The 25,132-nt window shown below is 43.5% G+C and overlaps 1 protein-coding gene across 1 annotated transcript in view; it reads right to left on the bottom strand.

Moving 5' to 3' along the window:
- The window catches only part of JAM3 (junctional adhesion molecule 3), a 1,464,991-nt gene that overhangs the window by 822,170 nt on the left and 617,689 nt on the right, over positions 1–25,132 (bottom strand). Inside the window, exon 5 of the mRNA XM_044079478.1 lies at positions 16,034–16,133. Coding sequence (XP_043935413.1) covers positions 16,034–16,133 — 100 coding nt within the window. The remainder of the gene's footprint in view (positions 1–16,033; positions 16,134–25,132) is intronic.

Here is a 25,132-nt window from a genome sequence, read left to right as displayed (position 1 = left end):
GTATGACTGTAAAAAGAATTCTGGGGCATGCCCACAGAACAACATTTTTTCTAAAATAATAAGAGTTTAGACTCAGGTTTTCTTTGATTTTGTACAAGAAACCACCGGTTATGTTGTCTGAGTCCACAGAAAAAGAACCTATATACTCACCCTGAAGTTCCATCTGTGTTGTTGCCTCTCACTTGCTCTTCAACCTATGGGTTTCAGATCCCAGCATTGGATCCAACTTGGCTACATACCAAAGCTGTAGGCTGAACTCCTCCCCTACCCATGATGCTCCTCTCCTCCAAATCCCTCAGATCGAGCTTGCTGCAGCTTAGTATAAAACATAATCATGATCCAAATAGACATGAAGAGATTACTGAGAAATAAAAGAATCAGCCAAGTGGGGATACTTCAGAAACTCAAAGGAGAACATAAGTATCTGTCCAAAATTTTCTGTTAGGTCCTTCAAAAGGCAGGGGGATGGAGAGAGGGAAGGCTGAAGTGCAAATTAGAGGCAACAACACAGATGGAACTTTATGGTGAAACTTCTTTATCTGACGTGTTTGCCTTCATTTGCTCTTCAACCTACGGGACAGAGGTCCCAGCTACAGACAGAACTTGGGAGGCCCTCAAGGAAGGATATTCAGAGCACAGCAGAACCAAAGGATGCCCTGTTCCTAGAAATAATGTCCAGTTTGGAATGGGAACTAAAGGTATGATGATTTGACCAAGTAGCAGCTGCACAAATTTCATCAATGGGAAGTTTTGACCAGAAAGCTGAAGAGGTAGAAACATATCTATTAGAATGGGCCTTAATGTGGCAAGGTAAGGGGATGCCTTTAGTGGGATACGCAAGTTTGATACAACTAGTTATCCAATGAGATAGGGTAATTTTGGAAACTGGTTTACCCAATCTGGACTTGGAAAAGGATACGAACAGCATGTGTCCGAAATTTCAGCCTAAACGGTTTTATTTTGGTTTTGATACAAACAGTTTGTCAGACTTCTTGAAAGTTTTGGTTTAGCTAAACAGAAATGGAGCTGTCTACGTACACCCAAGATGTGAAGGAAAATTTGGGAAGAAAACAGTAAGGTTGATGACTTGGTTTAAATTAGCCTCAGAAGCAACCTTGGGCAAAAAGGAAGGATTAGTACGCAATGTAACACTGTCCTTGTGAAAAATAAGATAAGGAGGTTTGCAAGACAAAGCCTGTAGCTCAGATACTCTCTTGGATGAAGTAACAGCTACCAAGAAAATTGTTTTCCAAGACTTTAAGTCTGCCTTAGCTGAAGGTTCGAAGTGTGTGTGGGGGGGTGAAACTAAAGCCTGTAAAACCAAAGTGAGGACCAGGGAAGAACAGAATTCTTAATAGGAGGACGTAAGAGAAAGGTACCCTTCAAGAAGGCCTTGTACAATTTAGATGAGGCTAGAGAGAAAGAATTCTCTCCTATGGGAAACTTGGAAATGGCGGCCAGTTACAATTTTACCAGAGAAAAAAATTTCCCCTTTACTGAAAAGATATGCCAAGAAGTCAAACACTACCAAAACTGGAGCAGAAAAATAGTCTAGATTGTTCTGATGATAAGAGAACTTCCTCCACTTACTGTAGTATAGCTTCCTAGTAGACGGTTTTTGTGTGTCGCAATCAAAACTCTTCTGACTGAGGAAGAAAGCCCGGGAGTTCTAGTCATCACTGATAGTGGAGAAACCTAGTGGTTAGTTTCAGGTTCAGAAGATCTGGATGGGAGTGCCCCGAGGGATGGGACAACAAGTCTAGAGAGGCATCCACAGTCCAAGGTGGACAAACTAGGTGAGACGAGAGGAAGGGGAACCACACTTGACAGGGCCGAAAGGGGGCAATGAGGATGACTTGGCACTTCAACCTCTGAGCTCTTTGTAGAAATTTGGGAATGAGTAGAAGAGGAGGATAGACATAGAGCAGACCAGGGGGCCAAGCATGGACTACAGCATCTCTCGGTAATTGTCCCTGAGGAGCGATCAGGGCAAAAAACTCACAGTATTTGCTGTTGGAGGGAGATGCGAACAGGTCGCAACAAGGTTAACCCCATCTCTGGAATGTCATATTTGCCACTACAAGATTGCAAGACTACTCATGAGGCATCAGAATCGTCCTGTTGAGCCTGGCCACTAGGATGTTCGATTTCCCCAGCATGTGTGTCACTATGAGAAAGCGGTTAGAAGAAATCACCCACTGCCACAACCTCAAGGCCTCCTGACACAAGGGGATAAGATCTGGTTTCTCCTTGCTTGTTGATCTACCAGACCACTGACATGTTGTTTGTCTAAACAGCAGTAGTACCGGTGAGAAGACAGGAATGAAGGGCTTGCAATGTAAGGAGCACCGCTCTCATCTCCAGAACATTTATATGCAAATTGGTCTCTCGGGAGGACCATGTGCCTTGGACTATCTGTCCCAGATAATGCCTGCCCCACCCAAGTTGGGATGCATCTGTGGTCACAGTGGCCAAGGGGGGAGGAAGGATGAACCGCCGGCCCTGGAGAAGATCGTTGGATTGAATCCACCTGATGAGAGACTGTTTGCACGCTCATGTGATCCTGACTGGGTAGTTTAAGGGGTAGGGAAGGAGAGACCATTATACAGCTAAGGTCCACTGAAGAACTCTCATGTGAAGTTGGGCTAAGGGCACCAGAGTGATTGTCGCTTCCATGGAGCCCAAGGCCAGAAGGACAAGACCTGCTTTGGGGGAAGGAATGTCCATTACCTGTTTGACATGAGTTCTAAGGTTGGAAATCCTGTCCGGAGTCAGAAGGGCTGGCGATCAAGTGGTGTCTAAACGAGCTCCGATGAAGTCTATGACTTGAACCGGCTGAAGATGAGACTTGTTTAGATTGACAGAGATGCCCAAAGTCGAAGCTAGATGGAACAGGTATTCTCTGGCTTGAAGGAGTTGATGACTGGTGGGAGCAGTTAGGAGCCAATTGTCTAGGTAAGGAAACACCTGGAATCCCTGCAATTTCATGTGAGCTGCTACGACTGCCATGCATTTGGTAAACACCCTGGGGTGGGGGTGTGGGGAGGGGGTGAGACCAAATGGCAGTGGTCGGAATTGATAATGATTGGCTCGCAGCGTGAAGCAGAGCTACCTTCTGGAGCACCTGCTCATCTTGATGTGATAGTATGCATCCTGAAGTTCTAAATGGACTGTATTGTGACCATTCGGAACTTTGAAATGGCAATCGACTTGTTTAGAGAGGTGAGATCCAGAATGGGTCTGAGGTCCCCCATCTTTTTGGGCAGTAAAAATAATCTGGAATAAATGAATGATCCAAACTGGTCTGGTGGGACATTTTGGATGGCTCATTTTTAAAGCAGCTTTGCAATCTCTAACGCTGCCACCTCCCGTTGATTAGGTGGAATAACTTGGAGGATTTTTCTTGGTGAGGGTTTTTGGAAATAGGGTATAGAATAGCCTTTGGATATGATTTTTAACACCCAATAATGTTTTGTGATGGCCTCCCAGGCTGTTGGGTATAGACACAAATGTCCCAGACTGCCTCCAGTGTAGAGCAGTCAGGCAATCTCTCAGGATCGCTGATTACTGGATCTGTCCGAGAAAGAATCTCAAGACCCTTGGTTCATCAGACCCCCTCTGCTACGAGAGCAGCTTCTGCTATTATAACCATTTCCCCCTCTGCCTCTGGGAGAAGGGCCCTCTTGTGAATCCCAAAAAGGACCTTGTAATTTATGAAACCACAACTTCTTACCTCCATGCTGGTTCCTGGAAAAAGTCCCCTGTGGGGCAGGTAAGCGTATCCTGATGGAAGACAAGGTCTTTCCATCCTTTTCATTTTGGGAGAGTGTGTCTTTAACTGCTGGACCGAAAAGTGTTAGATCCATCGAAGGAAGCATTGATGAAGGATGCCTTATATGGTTCCAGAAAATCACACAGCCACATCCAGGTGTGGCATCTGATGGTAATGACTGATTCGGCCACCCGTGAGGCACCTTATGCAGCATGAGAAATCAACCTCATGGACTTATTGGACATAATGGAGGGTGGCCATTCTTGAGGAAACGGTCTTCTGTTTCTCGACCGACTTGGACCCTGGGACAGAACTAGAGAGTTTCTTAACTAAGTCCCTCTGTAGCCTGGTTATGTGTGCAAAGCAGTTCACAGCTCAAAATACAAAGGTTACTGAAGTGTAAACCCGCGTTCCGAACCTGTCCAAAGCCCTAGCCTCCCTGTTAGGGGGATGGACAGTGGAGCTCTGCTGGGCCAGCTCTTTTTTGCTGGCAGCTGCAACCACCATGGCATTGACAGGAATTCCCTTAGTCCAGTGTGGGCGATCAGAAGGGGCACTAAGAATCTTAATGGGCTACTTGAGAATAGGTTCCACTGTGTTTGGTTCCTTCCACGCCTTATGGGACACAAGGTCGATAAGGTGGTCCACAGGGGGGACACCCAAGAAGTAAATGGGCCAGAAACACTGATTTCCCTGGGATCGGGCTTTTGGAAGACCAACCACCCTTGTGGTGAAGGATTTCCATGATGTCTTCAAAGGAGACATCCTCGGGTGGTGATCAGGGGGACCCTTCCCCTTCATCGAAATCAGTGTCCTCTGTGAGAGATTCCAAAGTGGAATCCAAGTGTCTCCTTTAACACTGGTGCTTCTGAGGAACCTCAGTGGGGTGCTCCTGGGAGGTATCGGAAGACTCAGGGGGTTCCAAATAGAAAGCAAACTAGAAGTCCTTTAGGGCAGGCTGTCCCGGAAGGGAGAGAGTAGATGTCTTAGGGACAAAGGCTGCTGGAGGGGGGACAGAGTCTGAAGCAGGTAGAGTCGAGGCTCTTCTGGGTGCAGAGAGAACCCTCTCCACCACATTGAATGCTGAGGGAGATGGGGACACTGCAGTCATCCCTGCCAGAGCCGAAGCTGTCAACTGGGAAGCTCTACTAACCCCAACCACCCCCGGAACTGAGTGAGGAGCTGGAGCCGAGCTGTCAAACAGTGATGCCTAGAGAGGGAGAGACAGCTCCAAAAATTTTGTGGCCATCAACCCCTTGGAACGGATGTTGAAGCTATGGCCCCAAGAGCAGCTTGTCTCAGAAACAGTCGGAGCAGGGCAAGACAGAGAGACTGTAGAAGTCAAGGTAACCACACCTGCTGGCTCCAGGAAGGCTTGGATCCAATAACTCCGAAATTCATAGCTGGATCGGAGAAGGAGAGTTAGGGGTGAAGGTAAGAATATTACAAGCAGATCCGGGAGAGGACGCCGCAGGCAAGATCCCCAGCTGAATTTGTGCCTTGAGAAATTTGACTATCATACTGTCCACTTCGGCTGTGGAAAGGCTTCATGAGGACCTAACAGAAGAAGTCACCAAAGCAGGCCTAGAACAGGGCCTTGGCTGCTGCAGAAGAGGGGACTTTGGTCTAGAAGTCACAGGCTCCAGGGAGAAACTTTGGCTCCGGTGAGGAGGGGAAGCTTGTATGGTGATCGGCACCAAAGCTGACAACTCCAAAGGGTCGTGAAATTTTAGCTGGAGGTTCCCCCCAAGTGGTGAGGTCTACTGGGGGAACTCTTCTACTCTTTGTGCTTCTTGGTGGGGGGGGGGGGGTGAGTCCCTGAAGTGGAAGGGGTGGCTGAAGAAGAAGAGGAACTAGGGAGGGGTCCCTTCAAAATAACTCTATAACGCTGATCGATGAGCGCCCGCTGACTAAAGCCAGCACAAATAGTACAGACAGTCTTGAGGAGCCACGCGCAAACATACCACACATTTAGAGTGCACAAATGAAAGTGGGATTTTGTGCCCACAAGTGCTGCACTTTTTAAACCCAGTGGGTTTCAAATCAGCCATGCTGAAAGAAAAAACAGAAATAGTGGCAAAGGACACACTAACAAAACACACACACACACCAAGCAAGGCAGTTAGAAGAGAAACGTTCTACAACTCTAAAGAACTAGAAACTAGCAAAAAACATTTTTTTACAAATATAAAATGTATATATATATATATATATATATATATATATATATATATATATATGTATATATATATCTACAAATATAAAGAAAAACATTGGAAGGGAGATAAAGAAAGAGACCAAAAAGCTATTTTCTGAAACTGCCCTAAGGCCGAAAGAAAGGTCAGTAAAAGGGAGGATAACCACTGACAAATGTTAAGTTAGATAAATTGCAAAAAAGTCACTCACTGACCAAAAGACAGCCCTGAGGAGCTCAGAGTGCGAGAACCTGATGCTTAGGGAAGCATGGCAAATGAGATCTGAGGGACTTAGAGGACAGGAGCATCATGGGTAGGGGAGGAGCTCAGATGTTGGAGCCTACAGTTTTGGTTTTCAGCCAAGTCGGATCCAATGCTTGGATCCGAAACCCATAGGTTGAAGAGCAAATGAAGGCAACATCAGATATTAATATTGATGTTATTTATGGTAGCAGATATTATATCTGTAGTCACATAAAGGATGTCTCCTCTTGTCTCTACAGCACTCAGACTCAGGTCTTTATATACTGTGAATTAAGCACATTCTCTTCAGTCATATTCACCATGTCTTTCAGTCGGATGATGTCATCAGTGTTAAGTAGATTATGCTACATTCACTATTTCCCCTTTTAATTTTCTGATGTACTTTAAAAAGAAGTTATGTGCTCACCATAACGCTCCATCTAAGCAGTTCTACTTCATTTGTCACAACGTATAAAAAAGAGAGCCACCAAATGGGTAAAGTACCACCTAACAATATCAAAACCAATCCAAATCAAAAGAAAGTATGGTACTCCACGACAATCGAAGTTGACCCACAGTGTAAAATCCAAAAAATCCTTTATTTGACAACAAGTAAGCGCTTTTGCATTTGCATCAACGCTTCATCAGACTTTCAAAAAAAATCTTAAAACAGAGCTCCATATAAATGCTATCAATTGTTTTAAACAACCAATAAAAGCCTAATTGAATACATTTAATTACAACACTCTTAAAGTGCCCTTACTTATTAATACGCTTCACTAATATAGCTAATAACTGTATAAAAGTCTAGAACACAGCTTAAACATATAAATAACAAAATAGTAAATATAAGCAGACATCTAGGGCATATAATCTCATATGAAAGTAATTAACTATAACCAACTTATAATACAATGCTTATATAGTTATTAGCTGTATTAGTGATGCATATTTATAAGTAAGGGCACTTTAAGAGTGCTGTAATCAAATTTATTCAATTAGGCTTTTATTGGTTGTTTTAAACAATTGATAGCATTTATATGGAGCTCTGTTTTAAGATTTTTTTGAAAGTCTGATGAAGCGTTGATGCAAACGTGAAAGCGCTTACTTGTTGTCAAATAAAGGATTTTTTTGATTTTACACTGTGGGTCAGCTTCGACTGTCGTGGAGTACCATACTTTCTTTTGATTTGGACTACTTCATTTGTCTTCAACCTGTGGGTACCGGATCCATATCAGATCCAAGCCGCCAACTTCACAAGCATCTGCTCCAAGCTCCTCCCCTTACCCATAATACACCATCACTACCTTCCAACCCTCAGATCGAGTTTGCTGCACCCTACAATGAACAGCCCGATCCCAAAACACCTTACACACATAAAAGCCAGCTATGAACAGTGTCCCTATGGTAAGGCCAGGGGGAAGGAGGGAGGGACGGTTGAAGACAAATGAATTAGAACTACTCAGATGGAATGTATGGGGAGTACATAACTTCTTTATCTGAAGTAGTTTACTTCATTTGATCTTCAACCTGTGGGACAGAGTCCCCAGCTACTAAACACCTGGGTGGCCCTCATGGAAGAATATTCCGGAGCACCGCGGAACGAAAGGATGCTCTCCTTCAAGAAATCAAATCCAATTTATAGTGAGAAATAAAGGTATGAGATGAGGACCAAGTAGCCACAGAACAAATGTTGTCTAAGGATACTCTCGACCAAAAAGCCGCAGAAGTATCCATGGACCTAGTCAAGTGAGCTTTAACCTGACCCGGAGGAGACAAACCTTTATCCTTGTAGATATGAAGGATACATAGGGAGATCCACCTAGCAATGGTCACCTTGGAGATAGGGTTACCCAAAAAAGGTTTAGAAAAAGGCACAAACAACTGGTCAGATTTACAAAAAGTTTTGGTCCTGTGCAAATAGAACCGTAACTGTCTATGTACATCCAACAAATGCAACTTGTATTTAATTTTGTTTGTAAAATTTGGAAAGAAAATAGGTAAATTGATAGTTTGACTGATATTAACCTCTGATGCTACTTTTGGGAGAAAAGAAGGATTGGTGCAAAGAGAAATCCTGTCCTTGTGGAAAATCAGGTATGGAACCTTGACATACAACACGCGAACTTTTGAAACCCTCCTAGCAGAGATGACAGCCACTAGAAAGGCTGTCTTCCAAGACAAAACCTTAAGATCTGTGGTTGCTGCAGGTTCAAAAGGAGGAGCAACCAACGCTTGAAGTACCACAGTAAGATCTCACGGGGGTAATGGGATCTTTGACCAGAGGACATAACAGAGAGGTACCTTTAATAAAGGCTTTGCACAATCTGGAAGAGGCTAAGGAAGCAAAGTTCTCACCCACGTTAAAATGAGAAACTGCGTCTAGTTGAACCTTGACCGTAGACGAGCTAGCTCCTTGTTGAAAAATATTTGCCAAATAAATCAAGAATAGCCAGAATGGAAGCCGTGAAAGGATCTAAACTCCTTTAAGAAGCCCAAAAGGAAAAACGCTTTCATTTGCTGAGATAAATCTTCCTGGTGGACGACATATGAGCTGCCACCAGAACAGACCTGACCGAAGAAGACAATCCGGGAGTCTTAGTAATTAAGGAAACTGCAGCAGCCAAGCTGTGTGCTTCAGACTGTCCAGATTCGGGTGAGGGACCCTCGAGGGGTGAGAAATGAGATCCTGAAAGGGATCCAAGGAGGAGCTAGAAGATGAGACCAAAGGAAGGGAAACCATACCCGGTGAGGCCAAAACGAGGCAATGAGGATCCCTTTGCTTCCCACTCGACAAGCTTTCTGTAGGAACCTCGGAATAAGGGGTACAGAAGGATAAGCATAAAGAAGACTGTGAGGCCAAACATGGACTAGAGCATCTCTGGGGGACTCCCAAGGTGGGGGATGTTTCAAAGCGAAGAACTAGCTGCACTTCTCGTTGGAAGGAGATGTGAAGAGATTGCAGCAAGGCCGACCCCCACCCTAGAAAGATCTGCTCCGCTACTGAAGAATTCAGAGACCACTCGTAAGGCATCAAAATAGTCCGGCTTAGTTTGTCCGCTAGAATGTTGGACCATCCCGGAATATGCGTTGCTACCAGAAAACGACCGGTGGAGTTCATCCATTTCCAAACTCTCATGACCTCGCAACAAAGGGGGTAAGATCTGGTCCCTCCCTGTTTGCTGATATACCAGACGACCGACATGTTGTCTGATTGGACTGCAATGGTTCCCAGAGGTAGAAAGGCATGAAGGGCCTGGAACGCTAAAAGGGTCGCCCTCATCTCCAGAACATTTATATGCAAACTGGTCTCGATCGGGGACCACATGCCTTGTACTGTCCTTCCCGAACAATGCCCCCCCCCACCAACTGGGAGGCATCTGTGGTCACTGTGGCTTGGGCAGGGGCTGGAACAAAAGGTCGTCCCTCCAAGATTTCCAAAGAATGCATCCACCAGAGAAGGGACGACCTGCAGACTCTGCTGAGGTGTATCGGGTATGACAACGGAAGATCCAACAAAGACCACTGCACTGCTAGAGTCCACTGTAGTACTCGCATATGTAATCGAGCACATGGAAGAAGTGTTACCGTTGCTGCCATAGAACCTAGCGCCGTTAAGACCGACTCTACTGAGGGAAGGTGAGATCAGTAAATGAAGGTGACGTGCATCCTTAAATTTCGAACTCTTTCCAAGGTCAGGAAAACTTTTGTCTGTAACATGTCTATCCGTGCCCCTATGTATTCTATCACCTGGACAGGATTCAGAAGAGATTTGGCTGTGTTGACTGTAATCCCTAGACAGTGTGCAAGCTGTAGGAAATAGTCTCTGGTCCGACAAAGTAGATGCTTGGAGGGAGCAGTAAGGAGCCAATCGTCCAGGTAAGGGCAGACCTGAATCCCATGAAGCCTCGGGTGAGCTGCTACTACTACCGTCACTTTAGTGAACACCCTGGGGGCTGTGGTGAGACCAAAGGGTAGGGCTCAAAACTGATAATGAAGCCGGAAGCGGAGAAACCTCCAGGAGCTTCTGTGCATCTTTATGTGATAGTAAGCATCCTGGAGGTCGAACAAGCACATCCAGTTGCTCTCTTGCAGGTACAGCACGATGTACTGTAAAGTGACCTTCTGGAACTTTTTTCTTTGGCAACTTTTTTCTTTGGCAACTGACAGGTTCAGAGTAGACAGGTCCAGAATGGGCCTTAAGTACCCCATCTTTTTTGGCACCAAAAAGAGCCTGGAGCAGATGCCCGATCTGGACTGATCTGGGGGGACAGGTTTGATGGCTCGTTTCTTTAGCAGCTTGGAAACCTGTAGCGCTGCTGCCTCCCTCTGCATGGGTGATATGCCTGGGAGGTGTTTGTAAGGTGTAGGGAGAACCACAAACAGGATTGAATAGCCTCTGGAAATGATCTGAAGTACCCAATGATCTGATGGCAAGGACTCCCATGCCTCCAGGTGTAACAACAGGTGACCTCAGACTGCCTCCAGAGCAGAGCAGTCGGACAACCCCTCAGGGTTGCTGCGCGGGCCTGTCTGAGAATGGTTGTCGAGACCCAAAATTCCTCGAACCCCCTCTGCCTCTGGGCCAGCATCTATCCTGTCACCCTCTGCCTGTAGGAGAAAAAGGGCCACGAGTGTCCCGGGAATCCTGAGACTTCTGGAACCACATCTTCTTTTGCCCTCGCTAATTCTGGGAAAAGGATCTTTGAGGGTTCGAGAAGCAGATTCTGATGGCAGACAGTGTCTTCCCATCTTTCTCACTCTGGACCAAGGTGTCACGGACAGTCTTACCAAAGAGAGAAGAGCCGTTATACAGGGCATTCGCAAAAGACGCCTTGAAGGGTTCCGTGAACTGACACAATCTCAGCCAGGCATTATGTCTCATGGACACGCCAGACCCAGCTGCTCCTTCGGTTATGTTTGAGAGGAGTCGAACAGATGTGTTTGAAACCGCTGTCAAAGTAGCCATCTTCACGGAGAACGTAGCCCTGTCCTCCTACAACATGGAGTTTGGGGGAGGCTCAGCCAGTTCCTTAACCAGGTCTCACTGTAGTCGAGTAAAGTGGGACAGATACTTCAGCGCCCTGATAGAAAAAGTCGCTGATGCATAAACCCACTACCTCAGGCGATCCATCATCCTAGACTCATGGTCAGGAGGATGGACCAAGGAACTCTACTAGGCTAGTTCCTTCTTGGTGGCGGCTGCTACCACCATAGCATCTACAGGGGACCTTTATTCCAAGCCGGTCTGTCTGCAAGGGGGCTCAATATTTTGTCCGGGCGTTTAGGGATTGGTTCCACAGTGTTCAGTTCTTTCCAAGCCCGCGAGGTGACTAAGTCCAGTAATGGATCTACAGGAGGGAACACCCAGGAAGTAGATGGGCCCATGCCAAAAGTCTCCAGGAACACGGATTTGTCAGAGGAAGGTTTTGAGGAGGAACAAACTCCCTGCTGGCGCAAGATTTCCATGATGCCTCCAAAGGAGACATCCTCAGGAGGTGATCTGGGGGATTCTTCCCCATCATCCAAATCAGTGTCCTCGGTGATGGAGTCCGGGGAGGAGTCCAAGTGCCTCCTCTTGCACGTATGCTTGCGAGGAACCTCTCCAGTGGGGCTTTCTGGAGGGAACTCGAAAACCACTTGTTTCTCAGGGGGAACCATCAGGGGCTCCTCGAGCACGGACTGTCCTTGTGGTAAAATGATGGGATTCCCACACAAAACAGAAGGAGTCGGGGCGGAGTCCGAAGATATAGTCAGGGGCCTCGATCCACTGGAGAGAACCCTTTCCACGACGTTGAATGCTGAGGGAGAGAGAGCTTCCTGGGATACCATTAAGGGAACCGCTCTCCCTAGATCTGACGCAGGAATTGGAGTCGGGCCCAAAGTAGACAGGGCTCTGAGAAGGGGGCCATGACCCAACAAGGTCGGAGGCGATGGAAACAACTCCACCCCCCTCGGATCCACCACCCAGGCTCCGGCTCCAACAGCCACTCAGATCCGAACTAGTCGGATCTGACATGCTCCAGGCAGCTGCCGGCGTCGAGGAAACAGGTACCGTTGGCGCCAACCCCTTGACTAGTGGCACTCTCGGATCCATGTACTCCAAAACCAGGGGTCAGATTGGAGAAGGAGATATAGGTGTAAAGAAGGGAAGCGAGCTCCCCCCTCCAGAGGCAAGAATCCCATCTGAATTTATGTGAGAATAAATCTCTGCATCATTTTATCCATGTCACCTTCAGACAGACTGCGGGTGGACCACGACGAAGCCACGGACTCCGACCTGGCGAGTTGAAGAACCGAGGCTTTAGAGGGTGGTCTGGGCTCCTCTGGCTCTGGAGAAAATCTAGAAGATTGGAGCCGAGGGTAGTCACTGTGCCTAGACCGAATTTTGGTTGGAGGTCTGGTCGGAGCTGAAAGGTCTAGGGACCTCTTTCTCTTTTCAGATTTGTGCTCTCTCTCCTTCTCTCTGCCTTTTCTATGCTCTGCTTCCTCAGGCTTAGAAGCAGGAGGATGAGTCCCAGCCTGGGAGGGAGGAGAAGCAAGGACAGGAGTAGAAGGAGAGGTTGTCACAGCAGCAACTTTGACCAAAGCAGAAGAGGCGGCGGCCGCTTCCGTAGAAAGGAGCAGGCCCTTCATAACTAATTTTGCCCTCTGATCCTTAAGGGCGCGCGAGTTAAAACCTGTGCAAATACTGCAGTCAGTAGCTAAATTGGCCCCACCCAAACAAAGCACACAAAGAGTGTGGCCGTCAGCAAGTAACAATTTGTGGCCACACAGTCCATCTTTTGAAAACCTGTTTAGGGAGATCAGCCATATCTCACAAAAAAAAAAAAAAAAAAAAAAAAAACTTTTAAGAGACACACTCCACTCACCACACACTCAAACAAGCACACAGAAGGCTGACAGGGGGAGGGGAAGACTAACTACTACAAACTTCATAAAACTAAGACAACAATAACTACACTCGACGCACTAGCGAAGGGGAGGAAGGGAAGAAACCTACACTACCAGCAGGCACACAAAAAAACACTAACAACTTTGAAAAAGACCTACTCAACTTGGAGCTCAAGAATCACGATGCATTGGAAGCCGCAGCAAACAAGATCTGAGAGTTGGAAGGTAGTGGTGGTGTATTGTGGGGTAAGGGAAGATCCGGTACCCACAGGCTGAAGATCAAATGAAGTAAACTACTTCAGATTAGCATATTACTGCTTTCAGTCTTCATCCATCCAAACACAACCCCTTTCTCCACTTCGGCACATGAAGTCAGGGTGTCACTTCAACAGTCATGATCATGTAGAGCCGAGGTTTAAATTCTGTGCTGGAAAATCTAAAGCTGAGTAATACCTATTTTTCCTGTTGTGCATCTTATTTACTCTGTGGTTCCATCAAAGTTTTTAGTGGAACTTACAAGAACAATTCTGCCTACAAGTCATATTCACGAATGCTGTGGTCAGTATCAGCTCACTGACTGTACCCTCAGCAGATTTAGTTGGGCTACTGAGGACAATATTTCAGCCACTCTTCATACGCATACTATTTATGGTATCATAGTTTCCACATCTAAAGTCTATGAAGGATAACGGAGCTACAGTTTTGTACTTATGCTAGAGATCATTGTGTTATGATATACATTAACTATGATATATGTTAAGTATGTAAGCATAACCATAAATGTGATGTAGAAAGATCCTAGATTTGTCAGTCTGATGTTTAAGATATTATCACCCCAGATGGATTTTATACTACTTGTTCAAACTATTTTGAGTAACATAGTTGACTGATACATGGGTTCATATTTTTGATAGTGCCTAGTTTAGCCAGATAAGGTTTGGATAATTAACACCCACCCCCTTTAAAGATTTCATTTTCATAGATTTTTATATTTCACAGATTAATCAAGAAATTGCCATGCTCTACACAGAGCACAGAAAGGGTTAATATAATACAATAATACCAGTGAAAGTAATTACTGTGTGAGCGACTTCTAGTCTTGAATTGTTTCAAACTCTGTATTCTATACAGACACTGCAAACTATTCTACTAGATCTGCAACACTGAAAGGAGTTACAGTTTGAAATCAGCGATATATACTTTATATGTTTCAGCACTAGTAAGAAAATAAATATCCTTCAAGCCTCTAAACTATCCATCTTTAGCACTGAACCTTCTAGCCTATAGCAAAGCTATCTTCATATGTTTGCTTTATCCTGAGAATGTTTAATTTTTTGATGAGGTGGGATTTGGAGAGTTCTTTAAAAAAAAAAAAAAAAAGACAACACTATGACAAGAAATTCATGTTGGTACTTGTACTCCCACCAGTGGAAGGCTGTTATGTTCAAAGCACTCCAGGTGGTTGCAAACTTTACTCTAGGATAACAGGTAAAAAAATCCCATCTATGACACCATGCCCTTAGCCACTAACTGATCAGCAATACTCTGTCTCAGTATGTTGGTGACAGTGTAGGTGATGGGAGAAATTCACCACACAATTGAGTTTTCCAATGCCTGACAGAATATTTGATAACTCCAAGATATTTTATTTATTTATTTTATTTATTTTACATTTGTTGACTGGGATAGTCCGACTGGATACATGTTCATTTTCAGCGGAGGCCCGGGGAGAAAAGCTCCAATTATACAGATAAACATCATACATATGAGCCAAGTATATTTACAAAGTAAGTAAAGTGTGGCCCTCAAGAGGGACTCAACTCACAAGATTAACAGTGTCATAGAATACAAAACAAATAGGTTACAACAAACAGTTATTTACAAAGTATGTAAAGTTTGGCCCTCCTAAAGGGACTCACAATATTCACAGTGTAACATAATATACAAAACAAGAAGGTTACAGCAAGCATTTGTGAGCATGAAATGAATAGAGTACTGTTTAAATAAGGAAGTAGACATGGAGACTAATCAGGGTTGGTACTGGGACAGAGCTAGTGACTTTTAAAATAATGTTTGAGGCCTTTTTTGAAGAGAGTTAAGAGAGGGTTCAAGGGTAACGTTAGCTGGAAGTGAATTCCAAGTTTTCCCAAGTTGGCAAACAGGGAGTCACTAGCTGAGTTATTAGCTTTGTGTGTTTGGACCAACAGCTTGTTGGATGACCGCAGCGGCCTGGAGTTACTATATAGTTTTATGAAATTTTTAAGAGTGTGGGTATTTTCGGGTTGGTTAAGAATATTGTACACTGCTATTAGCTGACTGAACTGAAGTCAGCTTGGTAATTCTAGCCACCCTAGGAGACTGAGGTTTTGACAGTGATGTGTCTTATATGTGGACCCGGTGGCGAATCTGGCAATATGGCTGTAACAGCGAGAGAGCTTGCTAAGTTCCGATTTGTTTAGGTTGGACAGTATAGGAGAGGCATATAGAAGGGTACAGAGTAGATGTCAGCAGGCAATTGCGGTCCTAGCTAATGGGGTTAGAAAAGGTTTATTTTTATATAATGAGCCACGTTTCTTGTTAATAATTTTAAGATGAAGGATCTTCTCTCAGATTGTCCACTCCAAAATTAAAAAAAAAAATAAAAAAGCATGTCATATTACTCCTTAATCTTTTTTTAACCTAGTTGTGAGGTAAGTAATTTCAGGCTTGATTCTGTCATGAATACAACACAAAGTCTAATGAGAAATATAATTGCAGTAGTGGCAGTATACCATAAGGGATACTTTGTTTTCTCAGTAGTGCAGATATGGTATTGAGACATCTTGTTTAGTGTTCAAAAACAGTCAGCCTAGAATTAGTGTAATGTTCTCAGCATTTAACTTTGCATTTTCTAAAGTTCATTTACTAAATATTAGGAAAAGTTACTTACATACGTCCATAATCTGTGCCTCACACTGGGATGACCCTGCTGCATTTCGCACCACACAGTGGTATTTGCCTGTATCTCCTTTATTCACAGCCATGAATTTCTGTAAAAAAATGCAAAACAAATATGACCAAGACTGAACACGGTTTCTAGTGAAATTTTCAATGATTTTAGTTATCGACATGTAATAAAAATGTGCATGCATTCTACAGAGTACTAGTGTCATAACTGACCACCATGATTCTCAACTGTCCCACATTTTGCAGAATGGCCTTAATTTCTCACAATGTTGGCATGTTCCTCACAAAATCTGTGGTTTTCTGTCAAATTTTTGAGGACTGCAGCCACTAAATAATGGCAAATATTGGAGGTTTCATACCCTTCAGGAAAAAAGATGCTAATGCAAAACCTGTTATTTTAGCAACTTTCTAAGTACATAAGACCAATATTTCAAATCTGTCATTTAATTTGCACCCTTATCTATCATTATTTTCTCCTGTTTTTGTTCTATGAGGTTAATAAGTATGCCAAACACCTCTGGAAGTGAGTTCAATGTGCAACTGGCTAACTTAAATGCAGCAAATGAAGCACTGGGCATCTGTTCAGCAATACCAGGAAAAAGAAAGGCTGCTGCTAACTCAAATATCCTTACTCCAGTCACTCATCCAAACAAAAAGGAAACGGTGTGAACTAAACCTTCTGTTAAATGAAGCATGGCAGAAGGGCAACCATTAAATTCTGGAATTAAACACTGGGTGATCATTTGAACAAAAAAGTGCTGGATGGACACAATAAAATGGCAAAGTCCAATAATATGGTTTAGCGCTTTCTTTCGTTTTAATATAACAAACTTCTTCAGAACAAAAGATGACATTCACATACACACATTTAAATACCAGTACTTAATTGTTCTCCAATGAATGTTTTTGATTCACTGCATGTAAAATAATCAAATTAAAAAAAGTACGTAATATATATATATATATATATATCTATATATATATATATATATATATATATATATATATATATATATATATATATATATATATATATATATATAAGCTTACATACAGCTTAAAATCACTGATATGTAAGAATTAATAATAATACTTGTCTCTTAAGACATTTGATATTTAGTGTCCCATTTAAACCTGGGGTCTCTCTGCATTTAAAAAAAACTTGCCATTTGAGCTCCTTAACATCTAAGGCAGTATTAAACTCTATAACATAAGGCACTTGATTCACCATATCCAGTACAAAGAAAATACATTTCTTAAAGTCTCTACATTCTCCAGCATGTTTTGCTAAGGCATTATTACAATATTTCTTTTTAATGGCCAAACGGTGTTCATATATTTCTTTGCTCTTCTAAACAAAGACCCCATCCCAAAAGCATAGGGGAAACCACTAAGCAGCAGTGAGGCTCATGTGTATTACAAACTGGTGTTTGTTACACATTCCCTGTGCTGTTATAATCTGGCATGTCAAAGCTTCTCTACCCCCACAAGGGGACACTTACTAGTCTATTCATTTCCAAAAGATGAGACAGTATGGTTACAGGGAGTGGGCTAGTCGCCTGATGCACTCCCCTGAAAAAGGGTTTAGAACTCCTTATCTTAGAGCCACTAAACCAGAAGCATTCTCTCATCTGTAATGCCTATGGATGACTTGTAGTTTCTAGTATCATCTGTAAATGCTTACAAAATTTTGTTCTTTTTACCATCCATATCACTTTCTCTTTCCACAGTGAAAACACTTTTTGCACCTGGAAGACTATTTTTTTCTTATACTGCTTTGCAGTGACACAGTGGAAGGCTCTTTCCCCTTATAATGTTTCTCCAAAGATTTTAATCTTTTGTGATAAGTAAGAAGATGAAGCTTTCAAACACCTTAGTCTAGTGGCTTTATTGAAATTGTGACAGATGGCACAATAATTTAAATTAAGTGTAGGCTCTAAACAAAACTAGCATTGGATGTTGTAATCTTCTGGGGCAATATGTTCTACGACAAACAAAACTGTTAATCAAGTCATGGAGAGAAGGCTACCCTTTTTCACTTTTTTATCAAGAAATGAGCGTAAGATAACAGACCCAACTACACTAAGCACTACGTTACTCTTGCACAAAACTAAGCATCCTAAGTATGCTAAGCAATGCCAAGACCTGAAAAGATTGCACGCAAATGCTGGATTTATATTCAAAGATATAACACCAGGATTAGCTGTCAAAATAAAATTCACCAGACTAACATAGAATGGGTAAGCCCAAATGTAATGAACTGTAATCGTGAACCTCCGTAAAGATCTTTACTGCCAGGTAACTAGACCAATGTTAAACCTACTATATCAACAAAGAAAAGACCAACAGCTAAACTTCATCCAGTAACTACGTACCTGCAGACAACCCAATAATCTCCAATCCTGTCCTCCTCATAGCCATTAAAGGGACCAAAAGTTTACTTCAGTATAGCACCCATACTCCATCTACCCTCAGACTCGTGCAGTAACATAGCATAAATTGACTACAAAACTAAAGAATAAAAGTAGGATAAACTGTGGAGTCAGTTAACCGTAAAAAGTCAATTAGCAGTCTATTGTTATATTTGAGCTCCACCCACAATTGTGGTGTAGTATTTCTTTACTACACTTTTGGTATTCTTCACTTTTGAGTAGAACCCCAAGTAATAAAAATGAAATGCTGACAAAGCTCTAACCTGCCTATCCTAAATCAGAGTAGCTGCATTGAGTCTCTGGCTTTAGTAGTAGAAAAAATTATGTAGTTGCCATAACATTCCATCTGTGTTATCTAGTTCGGATTAGACCCTCAGATATGACTCGGCCGTTACTTTACCTCTTGGCCACCAAAAAGCTCTTGAACTCCTCTACTGCCCATAATGCACCACCCCCAAACATACCCAAGATCTTGTTTGCTGTTTTACCTAAAGTAGAACATACTAATACATGTTCCCTACAGAAGAAACTATATATGAAGCTCAACATGAGGGACAGTGGTGTCCTTATATGCTCTTGTTCTTCCAGAAATCATCTGTGAAAAAGGTTGGGGGCTAGTCGGTAGGAATTTGAAGAATGAAAATGGAATGTTATGGTAAATACATAACTTTTTTATCTGATGTTGTCAATTTTCATTCTATCCTCAACTGTTGGGACAGAGTCTCCAGGTTCCTAAATTAATGGGTGGACTTTAAAGAAGGATTTCTGAGCACACTTGAGCCAAAGGCTGCTCTTCCCCTTGAGACTAGATCTTGCTTGTAATAAGTAATACAGGTATGAGGATTAGCCCAAGACGCAGATGCACATAAGTCATCCATGGAAACCCTACAGAGAAACTCTGAAGAAGTTTCCATGGATCCAGGTGAATGGGCTCTTAAAGGTCTTGGGAAGGACAGACCAAATTTGTTGCAGACAAATGATATGCAATCCATCAGCCATATGGCTAAAGTAACCTTTGCAACTGATATGCCCAATTTAGAATCTGGAAAAAGAAACAACTGATCTGATTTCCTAATTTCTTTTGTTCTATGCAAATAAAAGCGTAAATATCTGACGACATCCAGTAAATGCAACATATACTCAACTTTGTTTGAAAATTTAGGAAAGAAGACTGACAGATTAATGGGCTGGTTGATCCTGGATTCTGACACCACCTGTGGAAGGAAAGAAGGGTTGGTACGCAATATCACTCTATCCCTGTGAAATATCAAGTAGGGAGGAGGAGGATTACAGAATAATGCTTGAAGTTCTGAAATTCTTCTAGATGTAATGGCCACTAGAAAATCAGTTTTCCAGGTCAGAATATTTAAGATCACATTTTGCTGCTGGTTCAAAGGGGGAATGAATTAAGGCATGCAGTACCAAATCTAAACCGATGGTGGAGTAGAATCTTTACAGGGAGGTCTCAGCACGAGATTGCCTCTCAAAAAAGTCTTACGAAGTTGAGATGAAGTCACGGAAAAATTCTCAAATCCAATATGAAAGATATAGATTACTACTAACTGAACTCTAATTGTGGAGGAGCTAGCTCCCTCAATAAAAACTGCTGCCAAAAATTCAAGACCACTTTGTACAGGAGCTGAGAAGGGGTCAATGTGTTTCTGATGTAACCAAAAAACAAACCTTTCCCATCTACTTCTGTAAAGTTTTCTTATAGCAGCCTTATGGGAAGATAAAAGTATATGATGGACAGGGGAAGAGAGCATCGGTTGTCTGGCTAGTAAGGGAACTGGAGAAACCACGGTGTTAGCTTTACGTTTGAGATATCTTGGTGAGTCATGCCTGAAGGGTGAGAAAGGAGTTCTGGAATTGGATCCAGAATCCAAGGTGGGTAAAGCAGATGAGGCCAAAGGAACAGGAATCAAATCTGCAAAGCCCAATAGGTGAAATGAGGATGACTTTGATCTTCAAGTGGGCAGCTTTCTGCAGAAAGTTTGGAATTAGGGGAGTTGGTGGGTAACCACAGAAGAGACGGGGGGGCAATCGTGGAGTACAGCATCCCTCAGTGATTCCCTCGGTGGAAGGAGAAGGGCAAAGAAGCTGCTGCAGTTGTTGTTTAGGGGAGAAGCAAAAAGATCACAGCAAGGCTGACCCCAATGACAGAAAATCATTTTTGACACTTTCATGTTGAGTGCAGATAGGACCTGCTCAATTTATCTGCTATCACACTGGACTTCCCCAGAATGTCCACTGCTATCACAAAACGGGTGGAAGTGATTACCCATTGCCAAACTCTGAGGGCTTCTTGACACAAGGGGTAAGACCTGGTTCCTCCTTGTTTGCTTATGCACCGCTCTCATTTCCAGGACATTGATGTGTGTATCGCCCTCTTTGGGGGACAAAGTTCCTTGGACTGTCTTCCCTAGGAAGTGCCCCCCCCAATCTGGGAAGCATCTGTGGTCACTATGGCCTTGGGCTGAAGGCAAATGAAAGGGCGGTCTTACAGAATCTGATCTGATTGAATCCACCAACAAAGGTATCTCTTGCATGCCTGAGTGATTCATATTTGGGCTGACAAGTGTTGATAAAGAATCGACCACTGTGTTGCTAACATCCACTTAAGAATTCTCATAAGAAATCTTGAAATACTAAAAACAAAAGGATGACTGCAAAGGAGACATGTTTACACCATTTCAAGAATTCTCATACCAAATCTTGAAATACTAAAAACAAAAGGATGACTGCCAAGGAGACAGGTTTACACCATTTTAGCACTTTTGTTACGTTTATTTAATTAGAACATCCTCAGAAAATACAATGTAATACCAAGTTGTTGTTTGTCTTTCGGCTTTTCCCAGGTAGGGGTTGCCACAGCGGAAACTCCGGTCCGCTAATGATTGGCAGTTTTTTTTTTTTTTAATGGTGTCGAGTTGCCAGCCCAATGCCCAACCTTCCACGAAGGCACGCCCATTCAACACATGTCTTTCGAACGCCCACTCGACCGCGGGGAGGACATGCAGACTCCACACAGAAAGCACTCCCAACCCAAGCCGAGAATCGAACGGGAGAACCTCTTTCTGTACAATGTAATACCAAGTAAAGTACAGTTTTGTACCTACCATAAATGTAGATGTTCGAAGATCCACATTGCTGCAGTCCTAACACTTGGGTAGTCCGCTGTCCACGGTCGGCCCGAATATCAAAGTATAAGGCTGACGTCGGTCAGGGCGCATTTAACTGACGTCAGGACGTCAAGGTACAAATGCGCATGACCGGCGTCATATCCTCAGTCTTTTCTTGCCCCAGATGTCAGAAGACCTTAAAAAGAAAGGTCAAAACCAAAAGACAGCAAACAAATAACCAACCACCCTTGCACTAACTATATGTACAATAGATATAATACAGACAATATGTACAACCCAACCCACACAACCACCTCCAAGTACAGAGGGGAAGGAGGGAGAGCAAATTGGACTGCAGCAATGTGGATCTTCGAACATCTACATTTATGGTAGGTACAAAACTGTACTATGTTCTTCATCTCACATTGCTGCAGTCCTAACACTTGGGTAGAATCCCAAAGCAGAGATAAGGGAGGATGGCTAACTATAAGGAAGCAGGAGCTGCCAAAATGCCCTGCAAAACCGCAGTGGCAAAACCAGCCCTGGACTTAGAGTAAAGTGGCAGGTGATAATGCCTAGAGAAGGTATGCACAGAACTCCAAGTAGCTGCCTCTAAAATATCCTTGGTTGCCACTCCCCTCAAAAAGCTGTGGAAGTGGCAGTAGCCCTAGTGGAATGAGGCCTAATCCCAGCTGGAACCTCCTTGCCATGATGGGAATAACAGAAAGCAATGCAAAACCCAATCCACTTAGAAATAGTTTGTTTTGACACAGGCTTGCCCTGAGAACTCAAAGCAAAAGAAACAAACAACTGCTGAGACTGCCTGAACCCTTTAGTTCTGTCCAAATAATAACGCAACTGCCTGTGTACATCCAAAGTGTGCAAAATCTTTTCCCCTTTATTTTGGGGATTTGCATAAAAAGTAGGCAAATGAATAGTCTGGTTTAAAGCCACAGTAGAAACCACCTTAGGCATAAAGGAAGGATTAGTACATAATGATACCCTATCCTTATGGAAAATCAAGAAAGGCTCAACTGCCATAAGGGCCTGCAATTCAGAAACCCTTCTTGCAGAGGTAATGGCCAATAAAAAAGCAGTCTTCCATGATAAATATTTCAACTCAGCAGTAGCTGCAGGCTCAAAAGGTTGTAGAGTGAGTTTCTCCAACACAAAATTGAGATCCGAAGCAGGAGTAGGAGCTCTTCGTGGGGGTCTGATATTCTTTGCCCCTCTGAGAAATTGCTTGAACAAAGGATGAGAAAACAATGGCGGGTCGCACTCATAGTGAGCTGAAATTGCTGCAGCATGAACTTTAATAGAAGAGAAGGACAAACCTTTGTCCAGTAACTCAGTAAGATATTGAAGAGCCACACTCAAATTAGGCTCAGAAACATCAAAATCCTTTGCTGCACTCCAAAATAAAAATCTCTTCCATTTATCTGCGTACACTTTCCTTGTACTAGGCCTTCTAGCTTCCAAAATCACATTCAAAACTTGTTGTGGAAGTTGAGACCTTTTATGGTTCAAAACAGAATATGCCAGGCTGTGAGGTGAAGAGAGTGAAGTTTGACATTGAGCAAATGGCTGTCTTCCTGTGACAACAGGTGTGGAATCGAAGGCAAAGGCCATGGAGGCTTCCGTACTAGACTTCTCAGTAATGGGTACCAGTGCTGTCGAGGCCAATCTGGAGCTATTAAAATCATCCTTGGCTTGTCCTGACTGGCCTTCAGAAGTACCTTTGGGAGGAGAGGCAGAGGTGGAAAGGCATACACATGAAGATTGCTCCAATTGAAAGAAAGAGCATCCACTTTCCAAGCTGTGGGATGAAACCTTTTTGTGCAAAACTTTGGCAGCTGATGGTTTAGTGGAGAAGCGAACAGATCTATGTCTGGAGTTCCCCATGACACTGTCAATTTCTGAAATACATGAGGATCCAATTTCCACTCGTGGGGATCCATAATTGCCTGCTCAACACATCTGCTAAGGAGTTCTGTGCTCCTGGCAGAAACCTTGCCTGAAGATTGAGCTGTAAACTGAGAGCAGTCTCCCACAAAATCATTGTTTGCCTGCATAGAGGATAAGAATGCATTCCCCCTTGCTTGTTGATGTACCACATGACAGTTGTGTTGTCTGTTAGAATCAACACCTGTCCTGGAAGAAGGAATTCCTTGAAAGCTATTAATGCAAACTGGACTGCTAACATCTCCTTCATGTTGATATGTAGATGTTGTAGTCTGACAGGCCACTTGTTTTGTATCCATTTTCCATTCAGATGAGCTCCCCAAGCTTTGTCTGAGGCATCTGTCGTTAAAATCTGACTTGCCTCTGGCCGGGTCACAGAGAGTCCCTTGTTTAGGTGACATTCCTGAGCCCACCACAAAAATTCCTTCTGAATGCAAGGTATTATTGGAATGACAGTGTCCAAATCCTGGCAGTGCTGTGTCCATACATTTTTGAGATACCATTGTAGCTTCCTCATATGCAGTTTGGCATTGGGAAGCACCAGAATACAAGATGCCATGAACCCTAAGGCTTGAAGGACTGTCCTTGCAGTCAGCCCGGACTGATGAGATAGTTGATGGAAGTAAAGGGATAGACTCTTTTGTTTGTCCGGGGTTAAAAAGGCCATCTGGGCTGCTGTATTCAGTCTCACACCCAGAAAGCACATGTCTTGAGAGGGTACTAGACTGGACTTTATTTCGTTCACAGAATACCCTAGGCATCTTAGCACTGCTATCACATACTCCAAATGACGAAGAAGCTCTTCCTTTCCTTGAGCCAGAATCAGGCAGTCGTCCAAATAAGGATAGATCTGTATTCCTTTTAGTCTGAAGAAAGCTATCACTGGAGCCAGAACTTTCGTGAACACTCTGGGCAGTAGATAAGCCAAAGGGCAATGCAGAGAACTGATAGTGAGAAGTCCCAGCTCGAAAACGCAGATACTTTCTGCAACTGAGTCTGATAGGAACATGAAGGTAAGCCTCCTTGAGATCCAAAGTTACCATCCAATGATCTTTGCCCAGCAGAGGCAAAAGCTGCTGCAACGTCAACATTTTGAACTTGGGAATGTCCAGATAAGTGTTGAGGATAGATAAATCCAAAATTGGTCTCCACGTGTTCCCCTTCTTCGGTACTAGGAACAGGCGAGAATAAAATCCTAGGCCCACTTCTGGCAGAGGGACCGGCTGTATGGCCCTAGTTGGAGCAACAGAGAAACCTGTCTGTGAGCCTCTATTCTTTGTTGAGGAGGAACGTCTGGCATGCCTTTGAAAGGAGGCAAGGTATGGAAATAAAACCTGTAGCCGTGGTGTATGATATCCAATACCCATCTGTCCTGGGTAATTAAACCCCAATTTTCTTTGAAGAGTGCCAACCTTCCTCCCAAAGGTGCTGCCAGACGAGCAGGCTCTGGCAGCTGAAAAGGTAGGTCATTGGGTCTGTTTACGAAAGGACTGACCCCTGCCATCACCCGAAGCCTGTGCAGGAGAACTCCCTGTTCTAGGCCGGAAAGAGCCCTGAGCTCTGCCC

This window comes from Protopterus annectens, chromosome 8.part0, assembly GCF_019279795.1.
Source record: "Protopterus annectens isolate FY-2018-M chromosome 8.part0, PAN1.0, whole genome shotgun sequence".
NCBI lineage: Eukaryota > Metazoa > Chordata > Ceratodontiformes > Protopteridae > Protopterus > Protopterus annectens.
The sequence above is the reverse complement of the archived record's forward strand: the minus strand, read 5'-3'. Positions and strand labels throughout refer to the sequence as shown.